Source organism: Eublepharis macularius, chromosome 1 (assembly GCF_028583425.1).
Source record: "Eublepharis macularius isolate TG4126 chromosome 1, MPM_Emac_v1.0, whole genome shotgun sequence".
Lineage (NCBI taxonomy): Eukaryota > Metazoa > Chordata > Lepidosauria > Squamata > Eublepharidae > Eublepharis > Eublepharis macularius.
Window position 1 is genome coordinate 194,170,179 of NC_072790.1, and position 26,635 is coordinate 194,196,813.

General features: G+C 39.6%; 1 protein-coding gene across 1 annotated transcript in view; it reads right to left on the reverse strand.

The window, feature by feature from the left end:
* Positions 1-1,288: 1,288 nt before the first annotated feature.
* Positions 1,289-26,635, reverse strand: part of SERTAD4 (SERTA domain containing 4) — a 29,084-nt gene continuing 3,737 nt past the window's right edge. Inside the window, exons 2-4 of the mRNA XM_054980811.1 lie at positions 17,244-17,478; positions 11,197-11,312; positions 1,289-5,533 (exon numbers count right to left, since the gene is read on the reverse strand). Of these exons, the coding sequence (XP_054836786.1) occupies positions 4,805-5,533; positions 11,197-11,312; positions 17,244-17,463 (1,065 nt within the window). The 5' untranslated portion in view covers positions 17,464-17,478 and the 3' untranslated portion in view covers positions 1,289-4,804. The remainder of the gene's footprint in view (positions 5,534-11,196; positions 11,313-17,243; positions 17,479-26,635) is intronic.

Consider the following 26,635-nt stretch of genomic DNA (forward strand, 5'->3'; position numbering starts at 1 on the left):
AACAAAACTCATTTCTTCAGATGAGAATTTTTCAGTGCATCAGTCCTATTACTTTGCAGATCAGAATTATCAACATTTTTCTTTCATGTTCTAAGATTAATATAATATAATCTCAGTGTCTGAAGATGTTTGAGCTTTATTTACTTGGAGATCTAAAAAAAAAATTAATGAACTATTATATCCCAGAACTAATCTAACCCTGGCATTTGTAGAAATAGTGTTTATACACCAGTAGTTGTATCAGAAGATGGAGACGCATTAATATCTGCATGTCATTGAAAATAGTTTAGATAGGAAATATCTATAATTCAGTTAGTAAGAAATTTTGCCTGTGTTCCTGATCCAGCCACTCTGAAAAAGTTTGCTTTTGTGCAGGGAATGCAGTGAAAGTTTGCTATGCATGGAGTCTAATATACTTTTATTACAAGAATAATCTGATATTGGAATTGTTTACCCCTTTTCCTTGAAACACAAAACATAGTTTCTATCTTCTAACAGTTTGTAGTCCCCAGAATCCTTGCCTCTTGTGGACCCCCCCCCCTTTTTGATCCCCATCTTGTCTCAGCATGGGCCTAGAAGATGGAGTCTGCCTCAAACTGCTATCAACCAGCAGAGAGCCATGCCAAAGGCATAATGGAATACAAGGCAGCTAATCTATCCATCATGCAAAACCCATCCTAAGAAAGATTAAACCAAAGGGCCATCTCCTCAAGGACTTTGGAGCTTCCTCCCTAAGCAATTTTGCCCTAATGAATGACTCAGATATCCAAAACAATGAGCAGTGTATCAATTCCAGCCAGCTCCCCCCCTCATCTTAATGACTGAGCATGAACATTCCTGCCCTTCTGTAATCCTATCAATCATCCAGCCATGATTCTATCTTCCCTAACCTCATCAAGGGAGCATACTTTTATTTTTCTTTATTAATCTTTCTTGGTTTTGCTTATTGTAAATTCAAAATTAGGAAAGTAACACATGACAATGTACTTTAAAAACTGTCACTCTAGGGAGAACGTATTGTAGCTGCAGTCAGGAATGTATCAATGTTTATACTAGAACATGTATGCTTTTCAAAATAATATATAGCACCAAGGTTTTCTGAAACTGATTTTTGACCCATGGTCTAGTAAAGATATTAATGTATCATTTGCTTCTGGAAACATTTTGCTTAAATCCTCTTTCTTGAAGGCAAATAAAAAGACAAAAACAAACAACCACATTTAAAAAATTTTAAATCAAAATGATTTTTTTTATCATTTTAATAAATATATATCAAGAAAAAGCTCACTTTACTACAACACCACCTTAGTATACAAGTACCTAAATATCTAAGCTTAAAACATCAGATGTTTGACATATACTGGAAAAAAATGAGTCTATTCTCAACTGAATATAACATAAGAAAATCAGTTTTTTTAAAAAAAATTGGTCCTTGTGGACAAAAGACTAAATGATCCTACTCATACACTGTATGAATGAGATCTATATTTAATATTGATAGCAATAATTAAAAATGTTTTTGTCTTGGAGAAATAAGGTAGGATTTTTTTTTAATTAGATGTATCTAAACATTAATCATTCTTCCTAAATTTGGCATAAGGTTATCTTTCATTCCCAGTAGAATGTCAATGTGCATTTTCTAAGCATGCAAGGAATGTGGAGATAACCTGTCATAATTGTATTATAGGCAAACAACAAGTTTTTAAGGATAACAGCAGGTGTTTATTTTGAAAAGGTCTGCTTTGTATTCTCAAATGTATAGAATACATGCCCAATTTAAAAATAACTAAAGACCTTGGCTGTATCATTGGAACTCAAATGTTTGGACTGGCACTACATCAGCAATCATGGGGGATCTTTGGGCTTGTGCACTCCCTTCTCTTGTTGCCCACTCTCCTTATGTACTGCCAGGTAATTTACTATTTCTTGGTTTGAGGCAAACCACAGTTTGCTGTTACATTCACATTATACTTTGTGCTTTCCCTGCAAATCTGGATTTCAAACCATGGTATGTTTCCAACTTTGCAATCCTTGTTTGGTTCACTGATTTGGATATAATGACAAGCTACAGTTTTATGTAAACAAGGAAATAACCAATTAGATATGAATTCATAAGGAGGGAGGAGGGAATATGTGAGTCTGAGGATCTCCCAGGCTTCATTATGCAGCACCGAGCCATTGTTTGCATTATGTCCATAGGACAGTCACAGTGCAAAGATTTGGCTCTAAGTAGTTGTTCAACAGATTACTTCTGTTAATGATTTTCTTGCTTTGCCTTAATCTTCACTGGTGGCAGTATATGTCCATATGTTGTATTGACACCACCAGCTATGCTTACCAACAATAGTTTGTCAGTTGTTTGGTGCAGATACAATGCCAATCATTAGATCATATCTGCTTTTAGGGTGAAATTAAACTCCTCTTGGGTTATCCAACTATTTTCTCCAGATCGCATAGGTAAATGGAGACCTGTTTGCACAAGAGCCATTACACTGTGCATGTGCAAAGCACACATGGGGGTGAAGATCCTCAGGATTGTATCACAGTGAAGGGAGAAGACTGAATTCTGAGGTTACACATTTAAGTTTGCAGTGGTTACTGCAGGTTCCACAGCCTATATATTCCTGGAAAAGAAAGGAGAAGGCATGTTCGTCACAGATGAGGATAAGGGGAAACTGCTGGATTGCCTATGAGTGCCACAGGCAAGGAGCTGACAGAGCCACACTCCTTTCCGTTTCATGCTTACTCACAGCTGAAAACCCTTTTCATGAAAAGCATAAAATAGATTGCAAAGGGATTGCTTTAATTCTCTCTCACTATTAAAGTAAAGACCCGTTAAAGATCTTTTAAAAATTGGGGAAATGCTGGCATTGAGTTCCACTCCCCTCTGTGGATTAACCATTGGCAGAGCTTTCACATGGAGGCTCTGCCTGCAGCCAGCATGCTGTTTCCTCTTTAAGTCAGAGCACAGGAGGTTTTTCTTTGCTTTGGCTTAAACGGGACAGCCCCGGGAGCTCCCAATGAGCTGTATTTGGAAAAAACACAACATCACATGGAAGATCCCTAATAAACTGGGAGCATGTGGAACTCCCCATGTGGAAGCAGCCTTATAGAGGAGGAATAACTGGCCTGTGAGGAATGTAATTTGATGCCAACAATATTTGAGAAATTAATGTGTCCAGTTAAAAAAAAGTACAAGATACTAGGGGGCAGCTAGGCTTTACAAACTGACAACAAAGATTTAACAAGTAAAGGTTTAATGTACTCTACTGGTAACTTACGAGCCTTGATGCTGTTAAGGTTATGCCAATAAAGGTTCTGTCTGTCTGTCTTTCAACTTACAAGCCTGTAGTGAGGAGAGCATAGCTGGGAGTTGAATGACAGGAAGTTCTTCATTCACTAAGGCCGTAATTCAGTTCAACACTTATAAATCCCAGTGATTTCAATGGGACAGACTGTATTGTGTGCTGAACCCACCTATTGCTATCAGTGGGACTTAAGGGTGCTGCACTTTTATCTGCATCTTGCCGAACTGTTCATTTTACAATGAAGAAACCAACCAAATCTTATTTCTTATGAGAGAAGATTATTACCCCTGTTTCTCCAAGATAATCTTTTTTAAAAAGATTAAAACCTTTACATTCATTTCAGTTAAAAATCTTATCACCACATCATTTATTAACATTGTGCTTCCCCCGCCCCCGAAATAAAAACCCCTAACGTTATATGAAACCCCAGTACATGCTCTTTACAATTTTAAAGAGAGAAATGATGTGAAATAGACTAAAGTATAAAGCATGCCACTGGTTCATGAACTTCATTATACCAGAAAGAAAAAGGAAAATCGCAGCAACAGACAGTTGCCATAGAAATATTCAAGCAGCTAATGCTTGTTTACAAGAGACATCTCTCTATTGTTTCTTCTTCAATCCCTTCCAAAGGATGGCAAATCAAAAAGCAATTGAGCAAAAAGGAAGAATAGAGCATTTGAATAGGAAATCAAAATCAGAATTTCAAAGGTACAGGTTTCTAATAATATTTGATCCACCCTGTTTTTTTTCCTGTTTAGGTTACATCCCTGCTCTAGCACTGTTTTAAACTTAATTTTCACCCTGGAAAATTTAAGATAAAAAGTAAGGCACCAAAGAAACTCCGCCCTGTATAGCAATAAACTACCACGAGGCCCGTTCGTTCATTCTTGCAACTTAGCTGAAAAAATTGTACATGTGCTGGAGCTACACATGGTATTTCTGATTAAGATTCCATACAAAGATGTTATTGCACCCTACTTGTCTGGCAAAACCAGACACTTAGTAATTGTAGTGTTAATGCTAGCCCACAACATAGGCTTATTCTTCAGTGACATCCAGTCTTACTGACAACAATTATTGTTGGGCAAGAAATACCTCCCTCCTTTGCTGGTAATAATTTGTTTATCAAATATATAATCCACTGATGAGCATAAAGGAGATTCTTCTTAATTCATGTCAGCCTCCCTAGGGGAAAGATCATGTTTTCTCCATCTGGTTGATTGGTTCTTTCAGCAACAAAAGCTAAAATATATTCATACATTGCAATTCAACTGTGCTCTTGATGAAGATTCCTTATATTTATAAATAACTCTGTGATGCAGACCATACATACACTTTGATGCAATCTGCTCCCCAGTCGTTAAAAACTATCCATGAATACATGATTGTATTGGTAGTATAAAACTGTAAGAAAATCCACGCAGAATGAAATTGTGTTTGATAAACTGAACATGTTGCGTATGCTTCAGAACTGCAGTTGTTGGGAAGGTGCTTCATATTTTACTTCCTTTACTGCAACATATTTTGCCACCTGGTAAGCATTCCCTTTTTCGTAAGGATTTCTTCCAAGATTCATTCATGTTGCTTTTGTCACCCCGCCCCATCTCAAAATAATCATAATATTTACTTTTACATTCAGTGCTGTGATCACTTTTCATTGGTTCCCAGTCTGCAGCCCGTTCTCGTTCCAATTCATGGCCTCCTTTCTCGTTGCTTAACATTGCCTTACCATGTGGCCTGGCACTAGTAATGAAAATTTCACTGGCATGTATCTGATTGTCACTCCGATAAACAGGGGTATTATTCACACCATACTCCACTTGCTGGGAACAGCTTGGCAAAGATATAGAAGAAGAGGAGGAAGGGGAGGAAGAGGAATTTCCCACTGCAGAATTTGTAGATAATGGTAAACTTAAATAGTGGCTGCCACATTCTTGATAAAAGCAGCAGGTATGGATCTTCTCACAGTCTTCCCTTGCCATCCGAAGGCGCTTCCTATAAGGACAGTCATGAGACATGAACCATTCTTGTGCTGAGGTGCCGCCAAAAGAGCAAGTGGGGAAACACCAATTGTTTTGCATGATGATTTCCCCATGAATTCTCTTCATTAAATTGTTTATGAGAACCGATCTCCTTAGGTAGACTTCAGGGTCATCAATGTACTTTAGTTTTTCCAAAGACATGTAAAGGATATGTGCCCGCTCCTCAAAGACAGAGATTGTCTACAAACCAAAAAAAAAAAGGGAGACAACAACAACAAAGGTGAGTAGGGTGGGAGTTTGTTGAAAGATGCCAATGAGCCTTCACCCGACAACTGCTTTAACGTTTCAGGCAACCCACTAGCTATTCATCTCCTCCAAACCGATTGAATAACTGGGTGGCTTACTGGCTTGTGGATTTCTTCTCACCACACAGGGTTTTTTCCATTTAGGAAAACTGGTTAGAAGCCAGAGCCAGGAGGAAACCAGGGCCAGAATTTTTATTTTTTCTATTGTTAGTACAGCTGCATACAGTATGTTTGAGCCAAACTGTGCCACTGAGTATAATAGGATTTGTAGGCAGGGAGAGAAATAAGAGTGCTATACTTTTAGAGGTACGGTACTTTATCCAACAGTACTTCCTCTGAGATTTCCAGGAACATAAATGAACGAAGGCAATATTTTAAAAACCATTGAGAAGTCACTCACTCATCTCTGAAAAACCGAGATCTAGGTAATCTGCAGGTCATATGTCATCTCAGTGATTCATAGGTTTCCTATTCCCATTCACAGGATCAAGGGCTTTTAAAGAAATATTACTTGAGCAAGCATTACAAAGTTTACATTCTGCCTTTCTTCTATTATGGAACTGTAGATGGTTTACCTAGGATCCCCAAGGGGTCTTGCATCCAGGCATGGACCTGTCATACCTGCTTAGCCCCAGCAAGGCGTCACATGCTTCCAAATAGGAAGTAAAGACCAATATCACCTTTGAATCTAACTTGCAGCCATCCAGCACTTCAGTTTTTCTTTCTGCTGCATGGAGATGCCACACAGAAAGTGATGCATCCTGTTTGCAAAAGTTCTTTACTTTGCTACTTGGGCAAAGAAAGGACAGAAGCACAGAAGTCTTTTCTTTTTGCAGCAGTTTAAATGAATAAAAATAAGTGCTCAGAAGTTTTTTTTCAGGTTCTGAAGCCCCCATGAAGGGGCATACATATTTGCGCTTGACACCAAATACCTCCTTTGCTCACTCTTTCAATGGGCATCAGTAGGCCAAAAATAAGTAAACATGTACTCCATCATGCACTTTGCTGTTGTTGAGAAATATCCAACTATTTGATTTCTGAGTAAAATATATCCTCTCAAAACAAAGCAGCAGCCTTTTGGCAAATTCCCTCTTCTACACATTTTGAAACACTTCTTCTGCCTTGTTATACATTATTTCCAATATTTGCAATCAACCAATTCAAAAATCAGCTATCAATTCATTATTATACACGATTAATTTCTATTCACTATAAAATAAACTATTATTCACTATCATTTTCTATCAAATCTATCTTTTTATAGGAAACTTATGGCAAGGAACACCATCTCTTATTATAAGTGAGACAGGATAGAACCGTTAGTTGAAACAGGCTCTATTTAAAAATGAAATGTTTGTTTCCAATGGAGCACGTTTCTATCTAGTAAGCTCATTGTATAGACTGAGTGGTTAAAGCAATTTTAAAAGGACATAATCTTTCACCCCAAGGTCTCTGGCTCAATTGTTATTACTGTTGTCTGTAACTGGAAACTGATAAGTATCTGGCAGGAGCTTTCTGTTAAATGATCTACTGGTCTCTGTCCAGTTCCCAGTGGAAAACTATCTACTCTTCAAAAATCACCATCAGATTTGGCAACCTTACTTAGCAGAAAGGTCATGAGTACACATGAACCTTGGAGTATGCCATTCTTTAGGGCTTAAATTTTGATGTTCCAGATGTCCAGGCAATATGGGAATCTTATTGTTCCCTAATATATTGCCTGTATTTTATTATAGACTGAAAGAAAAACATCAGCCACAAGTACTGTTTATATTGGTACCTTTTCCCAATACTAATTTGGTCAGAAAGAGAGGAGGGGAGCAGGAAGGGGAAGAATGAAAAGGCAATGAATGAAAATCAGATTGGTGAATCTGTATAGCTTTGTAGTTTCTAATCACCATGGATATTCAGCCACTGAAAAGGCAAAGTTTGATCTTGAATGGGAGCATTCTGCAGGACTATGCCTTATGAACTTACTCTGCAGCAAATATTAAGGTTTCTGCCCATGCAGCCAGGACTAGCAAATAACTAGACAATGTTATGATTTATTTTATTGGTTACCAAGGATCATTCTTTTATAAGTAAACTTGAGCAAAACTGCATAGTACAATAAAACACTCCTTTCACAGGGATTCTGATTCTAGCTAGAATGTATATCTATTCCAAATGAAAGCAGTTATCATAAGTTTTCCCACATATCCCAGTGAAGAATACAGATGGAACCCAGCACTCTTTAATGATATTGTGGCCATCTAAATTGCAAAGACTGAAATGTAATGAAATTGTTTTTAATAGTAAAAAGCAGTGACCGAAGTAGTTATGATAATAATTATTAACAATAAGTACTGAAGATGGTTCATAATTAATAAACAATGCTACTGTCTCCTACAGGCCATTGAAAAGCCATTGCATACAGTGATGCCCAGCAGAGAAGCAGTAATGTTTACATTCTGTTTGTTTAATTTACATTATGTTTTACCTTTAGCAAATCAAGGCAATTAACATTCATAAAAAGCTAAATGATATATGACATTTTTTAAAAAAATGCATTAAAACTGCACAGGAATTGAGAAGAACAGAATCATCAACAGAACAAATCAGGGCAGTCACATGCCTCCTGAAACAGGTACAACCTCCCCTAAGGGCTGAGCAACTTTTCACTTCATTGGAAAAGGGTTCTAGAGTTTCCAGGCAACTGCCCAAAGGGCAGCTACTGCAAGTCTCATGCTGGGATGTACATTCTTTAATAAGCCAAGTAAGCCACAAGCTGCCAAAGGGATTAAAGGGAAGCACCAGCACCTTGTATTCAGTCTGGAAACAAACTGTTAAGCAGTGTATGTATCATCCAAGACGTTTGCAGAGTGTGCCATGCCAAGGCCAGGTTATCCCCGGCAGCAGCAGTATTGTCATGCATATTTTGCATGAATGAAAATGCACATGGTAAAGAGCACTCAAACATCGTCAATAACATGTACACAGATCCAGAGGAGTTAGCCGTCTTAGTCTATAGTAGCAAAATAGTAGAGTCAGATGCATCTGACGAAGAGAACTGTGGTTCTCGAAAGCTTATGCTACAGTAAAGTTGGTTAGTCTTAAAGGTGCTACTGGACTCTTTACTAACATGTACACAGTAGAAGTAATACAGTAAAAACTTTGTTATGTGGCACTTGATTATCCAGAATACTCAATTAACTTGCATTGCCTAGAAGGAAAGCTCCTTCCTCTCAGCCATCATACCTCTGCATCTTTAGACACATGTGCACGCCATTCCTGCCTCCAGCCAGCCAGTCTTATGCTGCTAACAGTTGCTGAACTTTTGACAGCTGGCACTGGCAGCTGATGTCAGCCTTGGATGCCTCCTTCCCCATTAACCTGCCTCAAATAGATGTGAGCCAGCTCTATTGGAGGGCTCCCAAGCAGCTGGCTTACTCATCTGTCTGCTGGGTAGGATGGCTATGTGTTTTTGGACGAAGAGGAAGGGTTCCACTAGGATGGGGACTGTTGCCACTGTATTACAATGGGTGGGGCTTGGTGACTGCAAATTCCTCTGAATTGAAGGTGAAGCAGATCAATTAGATTGAGAGCCCTGGCTTCAGGGTCTTCAGGTCTCTCCCTACCCTCTCACCTGTGTGCATACATTGAGAATGGGATCGCTACAAGTAAAAGTGCGTGCAAGCATTTGTTGATAAGCAGCATGCAAGGTGGGACTTGCTAGCAGAGGGTGAGGTTTTCAGTCAGTGCTAGAGCAAGGTGTGGCAACAGTCTGATTCACTGCAGTAGGAACCTGAGGTCTAAGGATTGAATAGATAATTTTGGTAGGAACATCAAGCAATGCTGCTGTTTAAGCCAAACACAAGTGTCTGGCAGCTACAGGAAAAAAGCAGTAAGAACATACAAGAAGTTTAATCTACCTTGAAGATTTGTCAATTTAAATTCATATAGGGAGAAGATATTAGAAGTAAATTATCAAGGAGAATTGCCAGTCTATAGCAGTAGTAGAGAAAACATGGTGAAAGTTAGAGGGATTCCTGAGCATGCTTAGATTTAATATTTTATTTGGATGATCATATAGCTGCTATTGATGAATCTGATTCAGATAACCATCTTAATTTTAACTTTTCCAAAAAGAAAACTCAATAGATATGTTGTAATTGTAATTACAATTATGTTGTAATTACTTTTCAAAATACCAACTCTAAAGATTTATTTATGAATCATAAGATAATGGATGGGAAACTGACTCATTTTCTAAATGATCTCTTTCCTATTTCATTATGGAAAATAAGACAGTTGAAATTCCTAACATAAACTGAGTAAATAAGGCATTCAATTTAACTGGACTGTTCCTTTTCAGTTAAAATTCTGTTTTAACCTGCAATGGATTATGATAAAAGATTCAGAAGAAGCACTTCTGGTTTTAGAACAATTTGGCTCTTATGAAATTGAAGCCATTACTTTAAATGGTGCTACTCAAATTCAATCTGTTTCCCATCATTTTCAACAGCAGTTAATTGGTAATGTGGGTTTAGAAGTATCTGATGTAAGTCCTAGTGTTGGAGAAATAGCGCATAAACCCTTGGGAGATATAGGGAATGATATAGCTCAAAATAAAACGGGAATCCTTCTCAGCATATTATAAATATAAATGTGTGAATCTAAAGGAATTTGAAATTTGTATTCAGTAAAAGAAAGAAAAAGGAGAGATTGTAATAAAAATGGAAAAATAGAAATGGGAAAGTTAGATTTATTGGCGTGTACCTTACAAGTGGAATTGGGCTTGTGAAGTATGACTACCACCTCCAACCACCTCCCATTCCCTGAGCCATCCAAAAAATTTTCTGCAGAGAGAGGGGGAATTGGGACAAATCTTCCTCCCCTGATGGTAGAAGTGCTTTTCCATCCTTGGAAACAACATGTAAAGCCACTGAGTTTAAATGTTGAGGGCTGAACTAGTCAAATAAACAGGAAAATTCCTTACGAGTCACTTTTATGCAGAAAACTCATATTAAAACTGGTCACTCATGTTATATGACATGTTTAAGACTAGGCAGAATATTCTTCTCATGGGCTTCAACCTGGCAGTTTAACACCTTTTGGATTTTCCACCTTAAGCACTAAAATATCTGATTTTACTTCCTAAAAACATGAGTATAGTATCCTGGTAAAGGAGATCTTAAATTCAGGTAAATTATAATAACCATCAGTTCTATATGTACTTATGTTCTATATCTGGCAGGGGTCGTCTCACTGTGCCTAAAGTTGCAGAGGAAGGAGATTACACCCAAATAGACAGAGTTGAAATGATAAGTTCGAAATGTTCATCCTCTATTCTTTCTCACTTATTAGAACAGGCAAAATGTCATTGTTGCTTCTAGTTGATTGTGGTAATAAAGCACCAGAGGTAGCAGCTTCATTCATTATATCACTTTGGGTGCAACTGTAGAAAAGCAAATCCAGACATTTCAAAGAGAAATAAAATGTCAGTTATTATGGGAACAGCTGGATCACTGCCATAACATGAGTGGAGTATTTTGCTGTTTCAAGCAAGTACGACTTCACATCACAACCACTTACTTACGGCTGGTTTTTAAAACTTACTTTGGGTGTACAGCTGGTGAGTGGTGGATGAAAGTCCTCCTCTTCCACATATTTCCTTTTAAAGTATGTGATCTTGGATGTTGCTATAGGATTTGAAATTCCTCTGTGGTGTGATCCTGCGGAAAATAAATTACACATGACAAGTGATGTGCGGTCTGCCTGAGGTTTCCCAAAGAAAATACTTATTCTGTTCCTTCTCAGTACAGCAGAACTCCACTGCGCATTTCTGTATGTGTTTATAGTCTTAAGAATATATTCTAATAATAGCTCATGTGAAAAATATTGTGGTTAACAGAGGGTTCTGCCATGAAATAATTTAGGAAGTAATGCTGTTTATTTAAGCATAGTTGTCACATTGGCTTAGGCATTTGGCTCTCAAAACATTTTCATTCCATGCACAGGACCAACTTTTAAAAATCGCTGTGTTCATCACTGCATTCTGTGCTACCTTGAGGAGCTAAGGGTTACTAGACATTTAGACAGACAGACAGACAGATAGATAAGAAATTTTAAAATGCAGGACTCACTGGGAACAAACCTAAGCAGGTTTACTCAGAAGTAAGTCCTGTTTTATTTAATGGGGCTTCTTCCCTAGAAGGTTTCCTTAGGATTGCCACTATTTAACCTCAAATATGCTCAGGCTTAACATCAAATATACTTGGTACAACTAAAGATAACTCATACAGATACAACTTTTTGTTGGACACAACTATACATCTTTTCATAGCACATGCCGCTACTTTTCTTGGACATACTGTAAAACTAGTAGCTACTTCCCAAGTTGGTTGTTGTGGGTTTTCCGGGCTGTATTGTCGTGGTCTTGGCATTGTAGTTCCTGACGTTTCGCCAGCAGCTGTGGCTGGCATCTTCAGAGGTGTAGCACCAAAAGACAGAGATCTCTCAGTGTCACAGTCAAGTACTTCCCAAGTTCTTTTAGTGGAAATAATAAATGCATCCATTTATTATGTTATGTAGTTATGTATGTTATGTAGTTATATAGACTACTGTCTCTGAAAATGCAAGCTGCATGAATCAACTTTCTAGCAAGTAAATTCCAATAAATTTAGAAGCAATTGTTTGTGCCATTAAAGTGAGATGGGAAAGACTGGACTGTAAATATCTAAGGTTCCATTGCACTTTTTTGTCTTTGGCAAACTTCTCTCTTAAAAAGAGTCATCTTCATACTGAAGACACAACACACTCTCCCATCCTACAAGAAAGAATACTGGCCTGATGGGAAGACCAAATCCTATTTGTAATTAATGTCTAAAATTTGCATAATTTGCTATAACCAAGTTGGTGTGATGCTCCTTAAGCTCCATAAATAGGAAGTGATTTGGAACAGGTAGCCAAAAATGTAATTGCTTTGAGCTCTTTGGAGACCAATGGATATTATAATCTAGCCTGGGTCACAATACACCAATCAAACCATATGCTACCACAGAGAGTGAAATTTTAATTATTGTCTAGCATTTAATATGGCCACCTGTTTGAGGCTTTATTACATTTTTTTCCCAGGTGTTAATTTAAACCTCCAGTCAATGATGTACAAGACAAACTGGGTGGCATAAAGTTTCCTTTAAGACAGAGTTATCCTGATCTCAGTCAGCACTGGAACCTTCAGTCAGCCCTGGAATATATGAATATCTAACATATATATATGCTGCCAGCTAGCCAACAATGGCCTTTGTAGTAACTAATGAACAAAATATTAAAATATCTAAAACAATTAACTGTATAAAAACCTCTGGATAACAGCAGACCAGCAGCAAGCCAGCCTATAAATGCTGTGGTTTATTTTGATTTTTTATCTACCCTTTCCTAGAAGGCTCAGAATAGGAAACATTTAGAAATAATAATTGTTTTCGAACCAGCAAGCAAGCATACAGAAATACACACACAAAACTACAAAAAATCCCTTGCCTATATACTAGTATTAAAATATCTTGGTTTTTTCCTAAAAAATTATTCACAGACAGACTTTGTTGGACCTCTGGAAGAATGGCATCCCAAAGCATAGAAAAGCAGCAAGTACTTCCGTGATTATTTGTTTTATTACATATTTTAAACATTTATATTCTGCTCCCCAACCAGAGGGTTAAAATTAAAGTCAAACTTGGATCTTCGTACATCAATAAAACCAAAACAAACCATATCAACTTTAAAAAAAACAACAACAGTAGGCCTATACAAGTAGGGGATCTGCAAGGATTTGCAGGGGCATCTCATTTCCTCCCTGCACCACACCGCCTCTGAACTCTGAACTACTACACCACGCTGGCTTGGGGATGGGGCTGCTGTTGAACAGTAACAAGCAGCTGGGACTTGAGTGAATCATGCAAATCACATTGCATCAGGCAAGTCTCCAGGCAGTTGCTTCTGGGCCTGGCTGCAATGAGTCCCCCCTTAAAGTCCAAGACAGCCCTGGAAAGGGCCCCTCCCCTCCCCCTGCCTCTTCCTGACAGAAACCAAGCATTGAATACTGGCTAAAGGGTTATGATTGCCTAGCAACAACCTGTGAGAATACCTGGTTTAAGCTACAGGCATTCCTTTTGTCATCTGGGTTTTTTTTTTAAGCTTGTTTTTAAGATTTCAGATTTTTCTGCAAACCTGGAGCATTTTTCAGGTATGTAGAGAGATCTGTCTTGGCCATTCATGGCTCTGTATTTAAGTATCCTCCGATCAGGGCCACTTGCCTATTAGTATATAAGATACACACAAACCTATACACATCCACAAGTAGAAATAAAATCAAAATATACAAGGCAGCTTTAAAAATATAAAATCAGTAAGTAAAGTTTCCATAGACTAAATACAAAAAGTGGAAAGTAGTCAAAATTTTTCACTCAGTTCCAAACATTCAGAAGAGTTTGTACCAGGCAAATAGATGAGGAGAAAGTGCACCACATCTAGGATACTACAGCTGAGAAAAACTGCTGATGCTGATTTAACCTTAGAAAATGAGGGGAAATGGAGCAGGGCGTCCAAATACAATCTTAAGGGGGGGCAGATATGCCTGGAGCAGGCAGTCCTTCTGTATGATCCCCAATGAAGATTGGCAGTCACTGACATTACTTCAATTTTGAGGAAGTATACAGAGGCAACAGTAACAAATCTGATCTCTGTGATCTGAAGCTTCAATCCATATTCAAAGGCAGACCTAAGAAGAGTACATTACAATAATCTAACCTGGTTGTGATCACCACATGGATAAGCATAGCCTATTCTGCCTTTCATAGAAGGGCCACAGATGGTCTACCAGCCAAAGCTGTTAAAAAGCAGTATGTATATCTGCAGTACTACCTATAGTCATGGTTCTGGTAGCACTCCCAACCTGGACAGAACAGGCCAATGACTCAGTTTCTGACTGGCACTGATACTGACCAACAGCACCCTGTCTGATCTGGGTTGAACTTCAATTTACGGGCCATTATTCAGCCCCATTACTGCCTCTAGGCAGTAGTTCAGAATTTCTTCACCTGAATCAGATGAAAAGAAAAAAACAATTCCACATATTTGATGTACCTCTCCAGATTCCTGATTGACTTCACTCAGTGGCTTTATATAGATGTTGAAAAGCATGAGTAAAAAAGATGGAATCTTATGGAACCCGACAACCCAAATGCCATGAAGTTCCAACTTGCCCTTCTGGGTAACTCCCCTCTCACTTTCTGAACTGGATATAAGGACAGATGGATCTTCATCCTTCATATTTGTATATGACAAATTTTCTGCTACTAGAAACTAATATGGCTGCCCACCTGAAACCAGATAGGATGAGAAACACTGAAGCACAGCATCCCTGAGCCCTATCTCTCCCAGACAACCCAGTAGGATGCCATGATACTGAAGGTCACTGCAGGACAGACAGGGTTGCGATCTAACAGAATCAACAGAGACCTACTCCCCATCTCTCTTCTAGAGCAGTGACTAATACAGTACCAAACCCAGGCCTGAAACTAAATTGATATGGATCTAATACATTTGATCCCCAAGAACCTGGAGGTATCTAGCCACCAGCCACTTGAGCATCTTGTCCAAGAAGAGGTTATTAACTACTGGACAATATTTATCTAGTTTTTTTAAGGGTCTATGGAAGGTTGCTTCAGGAGTGGCTCTACAAATTGCCCTCCTCACTGAATAATCACAAGCCACACACACATCTGTAATGAGGTACTTTCAATAACCCCCTTGTTCCTATTTATTCACAAGATGTGAATAGAATCCATGAACACTCTTCAAAAAGTTCACTTCTTCCCAAACATTATGAGAATGGATCACAAAACCCATGTGCATGTGCAATCTCACACTGCTTCAGATATTCCCATCTGTCACCTTTGTTGTATGCAAAAAAACCCCAACAAATTAAAAAGAGGGCTTTTGATCTTGCTGGAGGTGGGTGGGGGGTGGACAGCAGGACTTGTTCCTCTGACTAGTGACCATTTTGCCTCCCTGCTTGACTCCCAAAACTGAGCATGTCTGTTTGTGCTAACTGGATTGCAGTTCTGTGTTCTCACATTGCCCACTGGGAATTGTAGTTCAATCCACTGTGTGCTAGAATGATTAGTGTCACCTACTGATGAATTCCACTAACTGCGCAGATGTAAGGTAGCTGATTTTAAGTGATGCCCAGTCATCACCCAGAGGCTCACAAAATCCACGGAAGCCAGCAAATTGTGAGCATGCACCAACAGCGGCTGCTCAGCCAGTTGCCACGCCGAATGCTGTCACTGCATAAAACGACACGAAATGCTGCTAGTTTTGAACTGTGAACGAATCATTGAGGCAGTCGTATGAGATGCTTGCCTCAACAGCAAAGAGACGTTATGAGCAAAGTAAATTCATTTTTTGAATATCTGTCTTACGAACATCAAATCACCCCCTTCAGTAAATTAGGGTAAGTAAACAGCACTGCTTAGATTTTCAAAAGGGGGACACTGAAAATCAATTTAAACTTTTCCATGGAAACCCAAGAAAAATCACTCTGAACTCAGACTGAGGGTGAGATTGTTGAGGACATTCTGTGGTGAGGGAAGGACACGAAGTAATTACTAAGATACCATGTATACAGTGCATACAGAAGGGCAGAGCTTACAGCATTAGATGAGACTGTAAATCTGCATCTGGACTGGACTTGTCTACTTCAGATGGTAAGTGAGGATTCACATGCTGAAATGCTCTTCTGCAGGGAAAAAACATTTTCTGTGCATAGAAACTGGAAACAGGCTTTTCCCTTTGTATCTAGTTTCCTTTGTGCAGGGATATTACTTTCTTTTTTCTGCATGGAAGATTCCCCATCTGTAATCTGAAGTAGTACAGTCCAGAAACAGTTTTACTATTTCTCCTGCTGCTAGTGAGAATTAGACCCAAGGAAGCTGCACTTCCCTCTTTATTATGATCTCATTTGTTCTAGGGCTAAGCCCTACCACTAAAAGCATGAGTTAAATTTCAGCCTGGGGTAAGTCCTAACTCACAAGAAACAACAAGCACTTTTCTCTCACACTTTTTGAAAGAAATTGGCCACTGCAAAATACAGTACCAATTTTTCCTGGCAGGGGCTCAGCAAAATCCTAACAAAGAAGACTAAAACTGGAGTCCAGTGACAACGTAGAGGCTAACAAAAGTCTTATTAGTGTTTAAGGCACCACTTGATTCTTGTTTTATTTTTCTGGTACAGGCCTTAATGCCCTGCTGGCGAGCTTTCCAGAGGTTCCCAGTTAGCCAGCGTTGCAGCAGGTCTGGAGCAGGGTTGAATCTGCTCTGGACTCTTATACTGCTTGCCAGCATTACTTAACTGTAAGCCTTGCCTTGTTATCACCATCATGCAAAGTTCAGTGTACTTTGTTGTAATCCTTACAACAACCCAGCGGTGTAGTTCGTTTTTTATCATTCTCCCATCTTGGAAATGGAGATGTGAGGGGGGGGGGGGCTTGCTGTTCTTGCTCTAGTGAGTTCGTCCTTCGCTACTATCGATTGTTTCCATCTCCCACGAGTGAGTCCGCAGGCGAGATTCGAACCGAGGGTGCCCTAATGCACTGTCCGCCTACCTGAGTCCGGAGGCTGCCCTGCTGCCGTCCTGCCGTCGCCCGGAGGCTGCTGCGCCTGGCCCTGGCCCTGGCCCTGGCCGCTGCTGCTGCCGGCGGCTGCATCCGAGGCGGGGCTGCTCTTGCTGCAACAGCGCGACTCCCACAGCGGCTGGTACTCGGCGGCTCCCTCGGAGGAGACAATGGGCTCGCAGAAGCTGCTCAGAGGCAGCACCAGAGTCATCGCTGCACCTCTGACCTGCGAGCGGGAGACAAAAGCACGCAAGATCAGGTGGCCAGTCGGGTCAGGCGGCCAAGCCAACTGGCGACCCAGCCCTGCCCGGGCAGCGGCCATGCCTGCCTGGCATTTCGCTCGGCTGCCCTCCGGTCGCCTCGGGATCAATCGCTTGCTGACGCCGGCTCTTGCCTTCCCTTCTCACACTTTCTCCCTGCTCCGATTTCTGCTGCTCATTCCGTTGTTCACCCAGGCTTAATATCTTTTCCCCTTCACCCTCCCGATAGTCTCTTTCTAAAAAGAATTCTGCACCCTGCACGAAAGAGGCAAAACAGTTCCTTGGACCACTTTCGGCCAAAAAAGGTGACTAGGTCCTAGAACTAATGTCTTCCCCTCCCCCCCACGAAAAATCATTTACTTGGAAGTAAGCACCTTGAATTTCAATTGCACTTGCTTCCAGGTAAGTGCTCTTAGCACCGCAACCTTTACCCAAATAAAGGCAAACCTTTACTCCTCCCCCCCCCCCCATCCCTTCGATGCTCCCCTCAACTCTTTTCCCAGTTTCCTTTTTCCTCTCCATTTCTGGAAAAGCAGTAAATCCAAACCAACCGATGCGACCGATGCTCCCAGATTGCAAGAGGATCACTTTATTCTCTCCACATACTCTGCCGGTCTCATTTGCAAAAACACAGCGACCTCAGCAACAACATTGTATGCGAGTGTCTTATGTGTGGCTGGCTGGCTGGCTGGCTTCCCCCCTTTCCTCCCCCCTTCTTCCTTCCCTCCCCAAGCGAAACAGAGCGAGACTCTTAGGTAGTTGTTTCCACCAGCCCCGATTGGGCTGAACTGGATCTGCCTCCAGTCAAAACACTGAGATTAAGACAGAAAATTGGCTCCGGTTTCAAGCCGTGAGTTGCAATCCCATAGGAGCCAAGCACAACATCAGTGGAGCAAGCAGAATATTAAACAGGAGCAGGGACTCCGGGGCCGGAGCCAGGCTGCCTGAGCTATCATCCAGACCCAAGCAAAAGTGGGGGAGGGAGCAAACTTTCTGAAAGGGCCAGGCAATCCACATCACAATGCACTTTCCCCAATAATTCAGCTAGCACACAAATCAGAAGCCTCCTCTCTCCTTCAATGAGCTCTCAGAGAGGGAGGAATTTCCCTTTTCATACATTTCTTAAGTCAGTGCCACTACAGGAAGACAAGGGTCCTAAGGGGGAGCAGACAGAATGGAGAACCAGCAGCATGTTTAGAATTAAAGTCTGTCTGCACAAGACTGATGAAGTAGGAGGGTCAAAGCTGAAAACAGTACGAAGCAGGTTTTCAAATGTCTAGGGAACCTCACATTATTTCAACCTCGAAACAGAAAGGGGATGCAAGAATCATATGTCCAGCTTCTGACTATTTTTCAAAATATCCAGAGAAGAATGGTTAAAAGGGCAGCCCAGGCCCTTACAATATTTCCAGTAACTTCAAGATGAAAAATGGGACAAGGACAACTTCAGTGCTGCAGATTCACCAGAATGCTCCTTCATCTATTTATCCTGTCCAGCAAGCTGTGAATGTCCTATTTATCTATGAACTCATTGCATACTTCTAGAGATGTTTTCCACACAGGAAGCTATTAATCTGAAATATATTCCTTTCCTTCCTGTCTTTTTAACAGCAGCCTAGCCTCCCTTGCTGAAAGACTATGTAGTGATCTCAATCCAGAGCTCACACTTAATATCCCATTGAAATCTCTTAAGTTTTAAGTTACTTGTGACTAATTGTTTCACTGTTGTTGATTGGACATATAGAAAAATCACTTTTGACTTAACTTTCTCCAGATTAGACCTCTGTTTGGGATGTTGTGTTTGATTTATTTGCATTATACAAACTAAGTGATAACAGCAAGAGTGAGATGAAGAAGATAATTCACTAAAGAAGCCCTATACTGTATGATTACATTTAAAAAAAAAACTTTCTCTACTCTGTAATCCACTTTGAGTCTCAGTGAGAAAGGTGGGCTATATACTGTATAAATAAATACGTATTTTTAAAATGCTAAAGAAAGTACATTTGGAGCCTCAGGGATAACTTCCCAACTGATCAGGTGATGAGAACAGTGGAGGACAGGGAGGTTGTACCTAGATTTAAACTCCCTCCCCCTCCCCGATGCAGTCGTTTAATGTTGGCATTGAGTAGGAGTTTTCCCAGTGCAAAATCTGAGGAGGAAAGGAGGAGTCAAGGTAATATTTGTATAAAAAGCTGTTTTCATGCATGGATTGCCTTGCTGGTTTGGGGCACACAGATGATTCACTGCACATGTATCATACGTATCTAGCATATACATGTCTAGCTTAGTATGAAAATGACGTGATATTTTCTCTCAAATGTTTGATTGCTCTTGTAAATGATGTGAGGAGAAATGAGATACCTTTTAAGATGCTGTAAAAGGCATCAGTGTTTCATTTCATTTTTGTTCTGAAATTTGTTTTTTATAACAATTTGGGATGCAGAATTCACTCAGACTGCAACCCTAGTCATGTTTACTCAGAAGCAAATTCCACCAACTTCAGAGTGCTCATTAGCAAGGTTTCAGCTGTGTTTTTCATTTGGTTCTCTTTTGCTTATAATTTCCACTCTCATTAATGTTTATCATTTATATAGCACCCTTGATTTGCAAAATGTGACCAGTTATTCTTTTGTTGATGTCCCCACCACAACCCTGTGAAGAAGAATGCAGGTCTCATTTTACAGATGGGGACCTGGAAGACAGATCTGTATATCCAAACTGATACAGCCCAATTTGAAAATCTTTCACTAACTGTCCAATCAGCAGATGAAACTGGCTAGACTCCCTATGCCGGAGCAGGAAACTAGCAGTTTCCTGAGGACCTCATTTAGGATAGCACAGCCACAGCTATTGGCGTAGCAGCACAAGCTACACCTAAGGTATCACACTTTACTGAACAAGAGTTCTTGCCTCGTGCAAATAGGGCAAGAAGAGCCAGTAATACTATCTATATGAACACGTGTTTAGGGTCTTTGGGGTCAACAAGTAACACAAATGTCAACAACTTGATCTTTTTAAAGGTCAGTGTTGCCTTTAAAAAATGCCCGGTCCACACATTCAGGAAAATTAGGTGGCAGAAACCTGTGAATGTACTGTGTCACTTCAGACAGCAGGTAGAGAATCACACTATCAAAAATGAGTACAGCAAGCAAAGCGATGGGGGTACAGCTTTTCTCCGTGTTGCACAAGTTTTTTTACTTGGAATTTTTTATATAAAGGAACATTCCAAGTTGAAATCTTCCACCTACAGTGTGAAATACTGTAGTCTTTTCCACCACCTCAGCATGCTACACTTCATTCTCTTGTTTGTGTGAAATGGGTACATTTTCAAGGAGTTTCACTTCTCAGGTAGAGCACAACTGGTATGTTTATCAGCACCAGCCAGAAAGTAGATGTGGCACTGGCAGTACAATCTATTTCTGGAGTCCACGAAGCTTCAGTGGCTTCATGGAATCTGACATCTTGGACTACTACACTAAAATACACTATTGTGAAGAAAGTTGATGTAAGATTGTAAATTAGATCCTACCAAACATTTCCTGTGTAACAGTGGAGGGAGGGGCATCTTAATGGTAGAGCACCTGCTTGGCATGTGGGAAGTCCCAGGTTCAAACCCTGGTATCTCCAGTTAAAGGTAGTAGGTGATGTGGAAGACCTCTACCTGAGACCATGAAGAGCCACTGCCAGGCTGAGTAGGCAATACTGACCATAATGGACCAAGGGTCTGATTCAATATAAGGCGTCTTCATGTATGGAATGTGACTTCACACAGACATTTTTGTCTTCCAGTCTTATTATTATACATTATTTGTATTAAAATGCTTCATTTTATTTGTGTATGATTTCCAACAAATGGCATATAATTCTTATATTCACTAAATATCGATTACCATGGTGGTGTGTTTAAGGGAGCAGTGTGTATCTTGAGAAAATAGAAAGGTGAACTCAGACACAATGGGAGTGGGGATAAATCTGTGCCTGGTATGAGAGGCAATTTTTACCCTCAGATAGTATCAGATAGAAGCCCATTTACTTTGTTCTATAGAACTCAATGGGAGCCACTGAGAAGTGAGACAGTCCCTTCATCTTTCTCTTGGTTTCCTGGATTCTGTTTCTCAGTGTGATGTACAGAGTGATGGGATCTCAAACTTTTAAGAGTATAACAAAGAGACAGAGTTATAAGAATTGGCTATTTCATATGTCTCATTAAATGTTAATTCTATTTTTAATGTATTTCCTATTAATGTGACCTTAATGCTATTTTCAATTATTTTGTTATCATTTAATGAAAAATAGAGGAGAAATGTATGAAAAACATATGAGAATTGAGTACAGTAAATCTTTTCTGCACAGAACTGCAGCATGATGCCTGGATTCTGTAGACTAGATCCATGTTTTAAAATCTCCTTGCAAAGCTTTGTGTGGGCTTCTGTGGTATGGAAGCCAGACCAAATTTTTATTGAACCCAGTCTTTAATCCTTATGTCACCACAGATTTTCCATGTTGCCAGCCAAACGAATGCATTAGGACGATACCCTGAGGCATCCAAAGCAGCCTGGAGGTTAAAACATCAGACTTCCATTGCATGTATGTAGTTTTACTCAGTAAGAGGCTACATTGCAGAGCTATACTGTTACATTTCCTCACTATTCTTTCAACTACTCAATTTTCACTCACTATTCCTTTAAAGTCATTATGATGCTAATGAGCGAACTGTAATGATGCCATTCACAATGTCAATGAAAAAGAGTCTTTATGCAACTCCAGAATGCCACTGAAACAGAAGTTAAATTTAAAATGCTTGTTGCAATAATGCTGCAAATTCAGACTAAAATCCCTAAAGGCCAAAAGTTAAGGTGGAAGCAACACTGGGGATTTGTAGGGCTTCATTAGTTACCCAATATTGTGTAACAATAGTAGAGCTGCATCCACACGTTATGGGATATTGTGCTAGTGTTGCACTGTAACAGCCATTCAAAACTAGATTGGCTTGTCCACAAAGGAGAATCCAGTTGCAACTAATTGCTACAGTGCAGTATTCAATAGTCTGTGGATACAGCCCGTGCGGAATTGCTGATTTTGAAACTATTTTGGTTTTAGTTGTATGACGTCACTGTGGTTTCCTATGTTTATGGATCAAAAATGCAGTGGAATGTTCATAACTTGATGGAAGATTTTAAAATTAATAATTGTTTGACAGTTATATTCATTATTGCTTTATTTTTTATAATTTATAATCCACCTCCCAGCCCACTAGGGCCTTTCGGATAGCTCACAGCAAGAAGTTATGATATTTAAACATTAAAATATAACAGTATCCCTATTACACTGTATTAGGCGATATGCAGTTGGCTACAGCCTGACATATAATGCCCACCCAGAAGAAGAGGCTACTGAAAGAAGATATGGCAAGAAAGTACAGCCAAGGGAGCCTGGATGCAACCAGGTGGATACCATGGCAAGAGTAGAGGGAATGGCAGCACAGGCAGTGGGAATGGAGACAGGGACGGACAGCGGCTGCCAACACTGGTAGATGAACTGAAACCCAGATGGTGACCCATGGTTTAAGTGTGACTCAGGACCAGTGCAGTACACAAGGATGGTTGGCCATTGCTACCAGCATTCCTTGAGTGTGAGGGTGCCAGACAGAGGGATGGACCCTGCCCCCAGGGGCAGGTCCAAATGCTACATCAGGTCCAGGAGCAGGTCCAAATGCTACATCAGAAGGTAGTCCAGAGAAGCTGGAATGAGAGAAGTAAGTCTGGACTGGGTCAGCATGGCCACTTCCAAAGGAGTGAAGAAATTCCCAGGGCAGGGTTTATGTCTAAAATGAATAACAGTGTGTCAACTCCAGCAATATTTTTTCCTTATCCTTTTCATTTCATGTAGTGTCTTTTTATTTTGCCCCTCCATTTTGACATTTGCAGTACACATACTCAAAAAGTAGAAGCATACATCAGAAGAAACAAATGTATGATGCTCAAAGGAACAAAAGTAGATGTCCAAAGTTGGAACATCAATCCATGCACTTATCTACTGGTAAGGAGGCATTTCAGCCTGTCATATCAGATGATAGGCAGGCACATCTACTGAACAGAATAGTCAAATAGGTAAGGATTGCACCATGCTGCTTTAAGGAGCAAGCAAAGAGGGCAATAAATACTTATTTTATATAGACTATAGTTAAAATAAATAATGGTAGCATGTTATATTTGAACTAAACCATACGTTTCAGAGCAAGTGTGGCTAGACTTCAGGAGTGCTTATATATGTACTAGTTCTCGGTTACAAGCTCTTGGTACTTTGTTTTCTCTTTCGCATTTCCTTGGCTCATTTGGTTGAGTCATTTATTTTACTTAAATCTTGCAAATTCTACATGGGACAGGGGTGCTGCTCCATCAGTTTTAGAAAGGTGAATTGTCAGAATGTGAGTGACTATAATAGTGTGGTGTAAGAAGATGCATTCAGTGTGCCATATGAAATCAGATACCACTGGCATTCCCTTGCATTCATGCACCCCAGATATGGTACCCCTTGTCCAGTATTTCTCTGTTTATAGAATACTATTAATAAAAAGATATGTTTATATGTACATGATGGTAAATACATACAAGAAACTGCTATCAGGCAAGGATTTTCCTTAATGACCTTTAGTTATCTTATAGTCAGTTTATTGTGTCTATTCCATAATTCAACACAAGTGGAGAATTTTGTATAGAGTGCAAAATTGGGCATTCTCAGACTCTTGGCTATAACTTTAAAAAACAAGAACAAGATTCTAGCATTTATAGCTGTGAAGACAGAGACTCAGAATCCCCAAAGGATGGAGGGATGGAATAAGTTTCCCAGTGGTCAGGCCTTGAGTGCCCTGCTAAGCAACTTGCTCCTCTCTATGATTAACAGAAGGAATTAATTATGCAACATAAATAAGCATATTCACTGTGCCTTTATATGTACATTATACATTGCAGATTTTTCTGGGAACAGAATTGCATTACGCAGAATATTTTTTAAAGTATGTATTATATGAATCCCTGTTAACACCCCTGCAAATCTATGATCCTATCACAGCAAACAAAGCTGATATGAGGAGTTATGTGAGCAGGATCATATAGGTGATATTTGTTCTTTCGTGGATACAAATGGTAGCTCTATAAGGTTTAGGGAAGAAGCTGCAGACATCAGATTTCTATGGAGTCAAATTCAGGATATGTCCATAGGAGAAATTCTAATGCTTCCAGTTCAAAGTTAATTGGGTACACATAATCAGACTATAATTAGTTAGTACTGAGTGTGCACATTACTCCATGCTGGCCTCATGAACCTAGTGGACAGGTAGGGGACATCTGCATAGTGTTCTGATATCCTATAGCAGTGCATTTAAGCTCCCATAATCTTAGGCAGATGTGCCTTAAGATCAATAGTAAAAAAGAGCTCTATAGCAAGGTTTGTATAACAGACAGAACAGGCTGTTTGTGATAGCATAACTAATACAACATGCATAGCAAATCATGGGCTGGTCAGCCTAGTTCCACTTCTTACAGAGAAAGGTTTCCTAGATTTAATCCCCACCAGATATACACTGATTCACTATAATTTTATTTTAAAGGAATCCTCCAGAGAGAATCCCAAGGCAATCTGTTTAATTGCTCTTGAATTGTTCTTACAATTAAGAAGTGTCCATGTCATGGTGTCAAAAAAAGAGAAGCTTTTACTGGACCTTGAATCCATTGTTTCTTGTCCCTCCTCAATCCCTGGTGAAGTTGTTCTCTCATGTCAGTGCTGATGTGAATGGCAACATATTTATTATTGTATTAAAAACTGAATCAGAGGCAATTCTCAGCTTCAGTTTACTCTGCTTCTGATATGTGTGGACAGGAATGTTATGACTTGAATATCCCTAGTGATATATCTGCCCAACTCTAATATGGCAATTGAAGTTTTTTATTTTAATATCTTTCTTGGTGATATTTTATTTATTAAGAAAAAATTATGCTGCCTCTCTAGGAACCAGCCTAAGGCAACTTAAAAAATAAAAACCAATACAACAAAACATTAGAAGTTATTAATTACAATCCAGCATTAAAAATCCAGCTCAGCATAAAAACATGGACTACAAGAAGAGTCCACTGACAGCTTAACATGGGTTTCCAGACTAAAATGGTATTTTAAAAAAATTAAAAACCTGGGTGAACTGCCTAGTATCTAAAATAGAGCAATATAGGCACCAGGGGAGTCTAAACGGGAAGGGTATTTCATAATTAAGGTGCCACTACTGAAAAAGCCCTGTATCTGGTTGCCACCCATTTCACCTCTGAAGGAAGAAGCATAGAGGGCAGGACTTGTGAGGGAGAGATGCAGTCAAATTTAAAGTGATTACAAGTCTTGCAGGAGTTAAGGTCAGTGACAGAGATGTGGCAATGAACGATGAAAGATTGGTTCAAAATGGAAATAAAATATGTTGTGTCTGATCCTTACCTTGACCACAATTATAAAAGAATAAGGAAACATGTTGTATCCTCAAATGTGTTTTTTTACCACTTAGATGTTCCTCTTAATAGGAAATTTCAATCTCAGAAAGATTGGGAACAAAAATTTGGTAGGAAGTAGATAATATTAGCTCAAGTAAGAAAAGGATTGGGAGGGTTACTCGGGGAAAGGTTGACTGGCTAAACCAGTCAGTACTGTAAGTTAAAGGGGGAGGGGGAGGAGATCTTTCAAAGGCAGATATTGACTGACAGAACAAAGAAATGAAGGGAACGATAAAGTAAAAAGTAAAGAAATGAGAATGTAAATATGAGGGATGTTACATCAGTTCTTCAGTTCTCTTGTATCAAGGATGATCCAAAGGGCAATATAATTATTGCTCCATTCATTCATGTTAAGTTCTGCATTAGAAATGTAGGTAATAACATATATGGTATTCTTTAAAGAACAAGAAGGTTAAATTAGGTTTAAACATTTACTTATGTAATGCTTCAGTGTTTGGAAAAAGATACAGCAAGATTCTATCCCAGTATCACCTGGAAGACCAGTGAGAGTCTTCTATACCTGCAATCTTAGGTCATTACCAGGCTTAGGGTTAAAAACACACACACATGGGAAATGGGTACATCATAC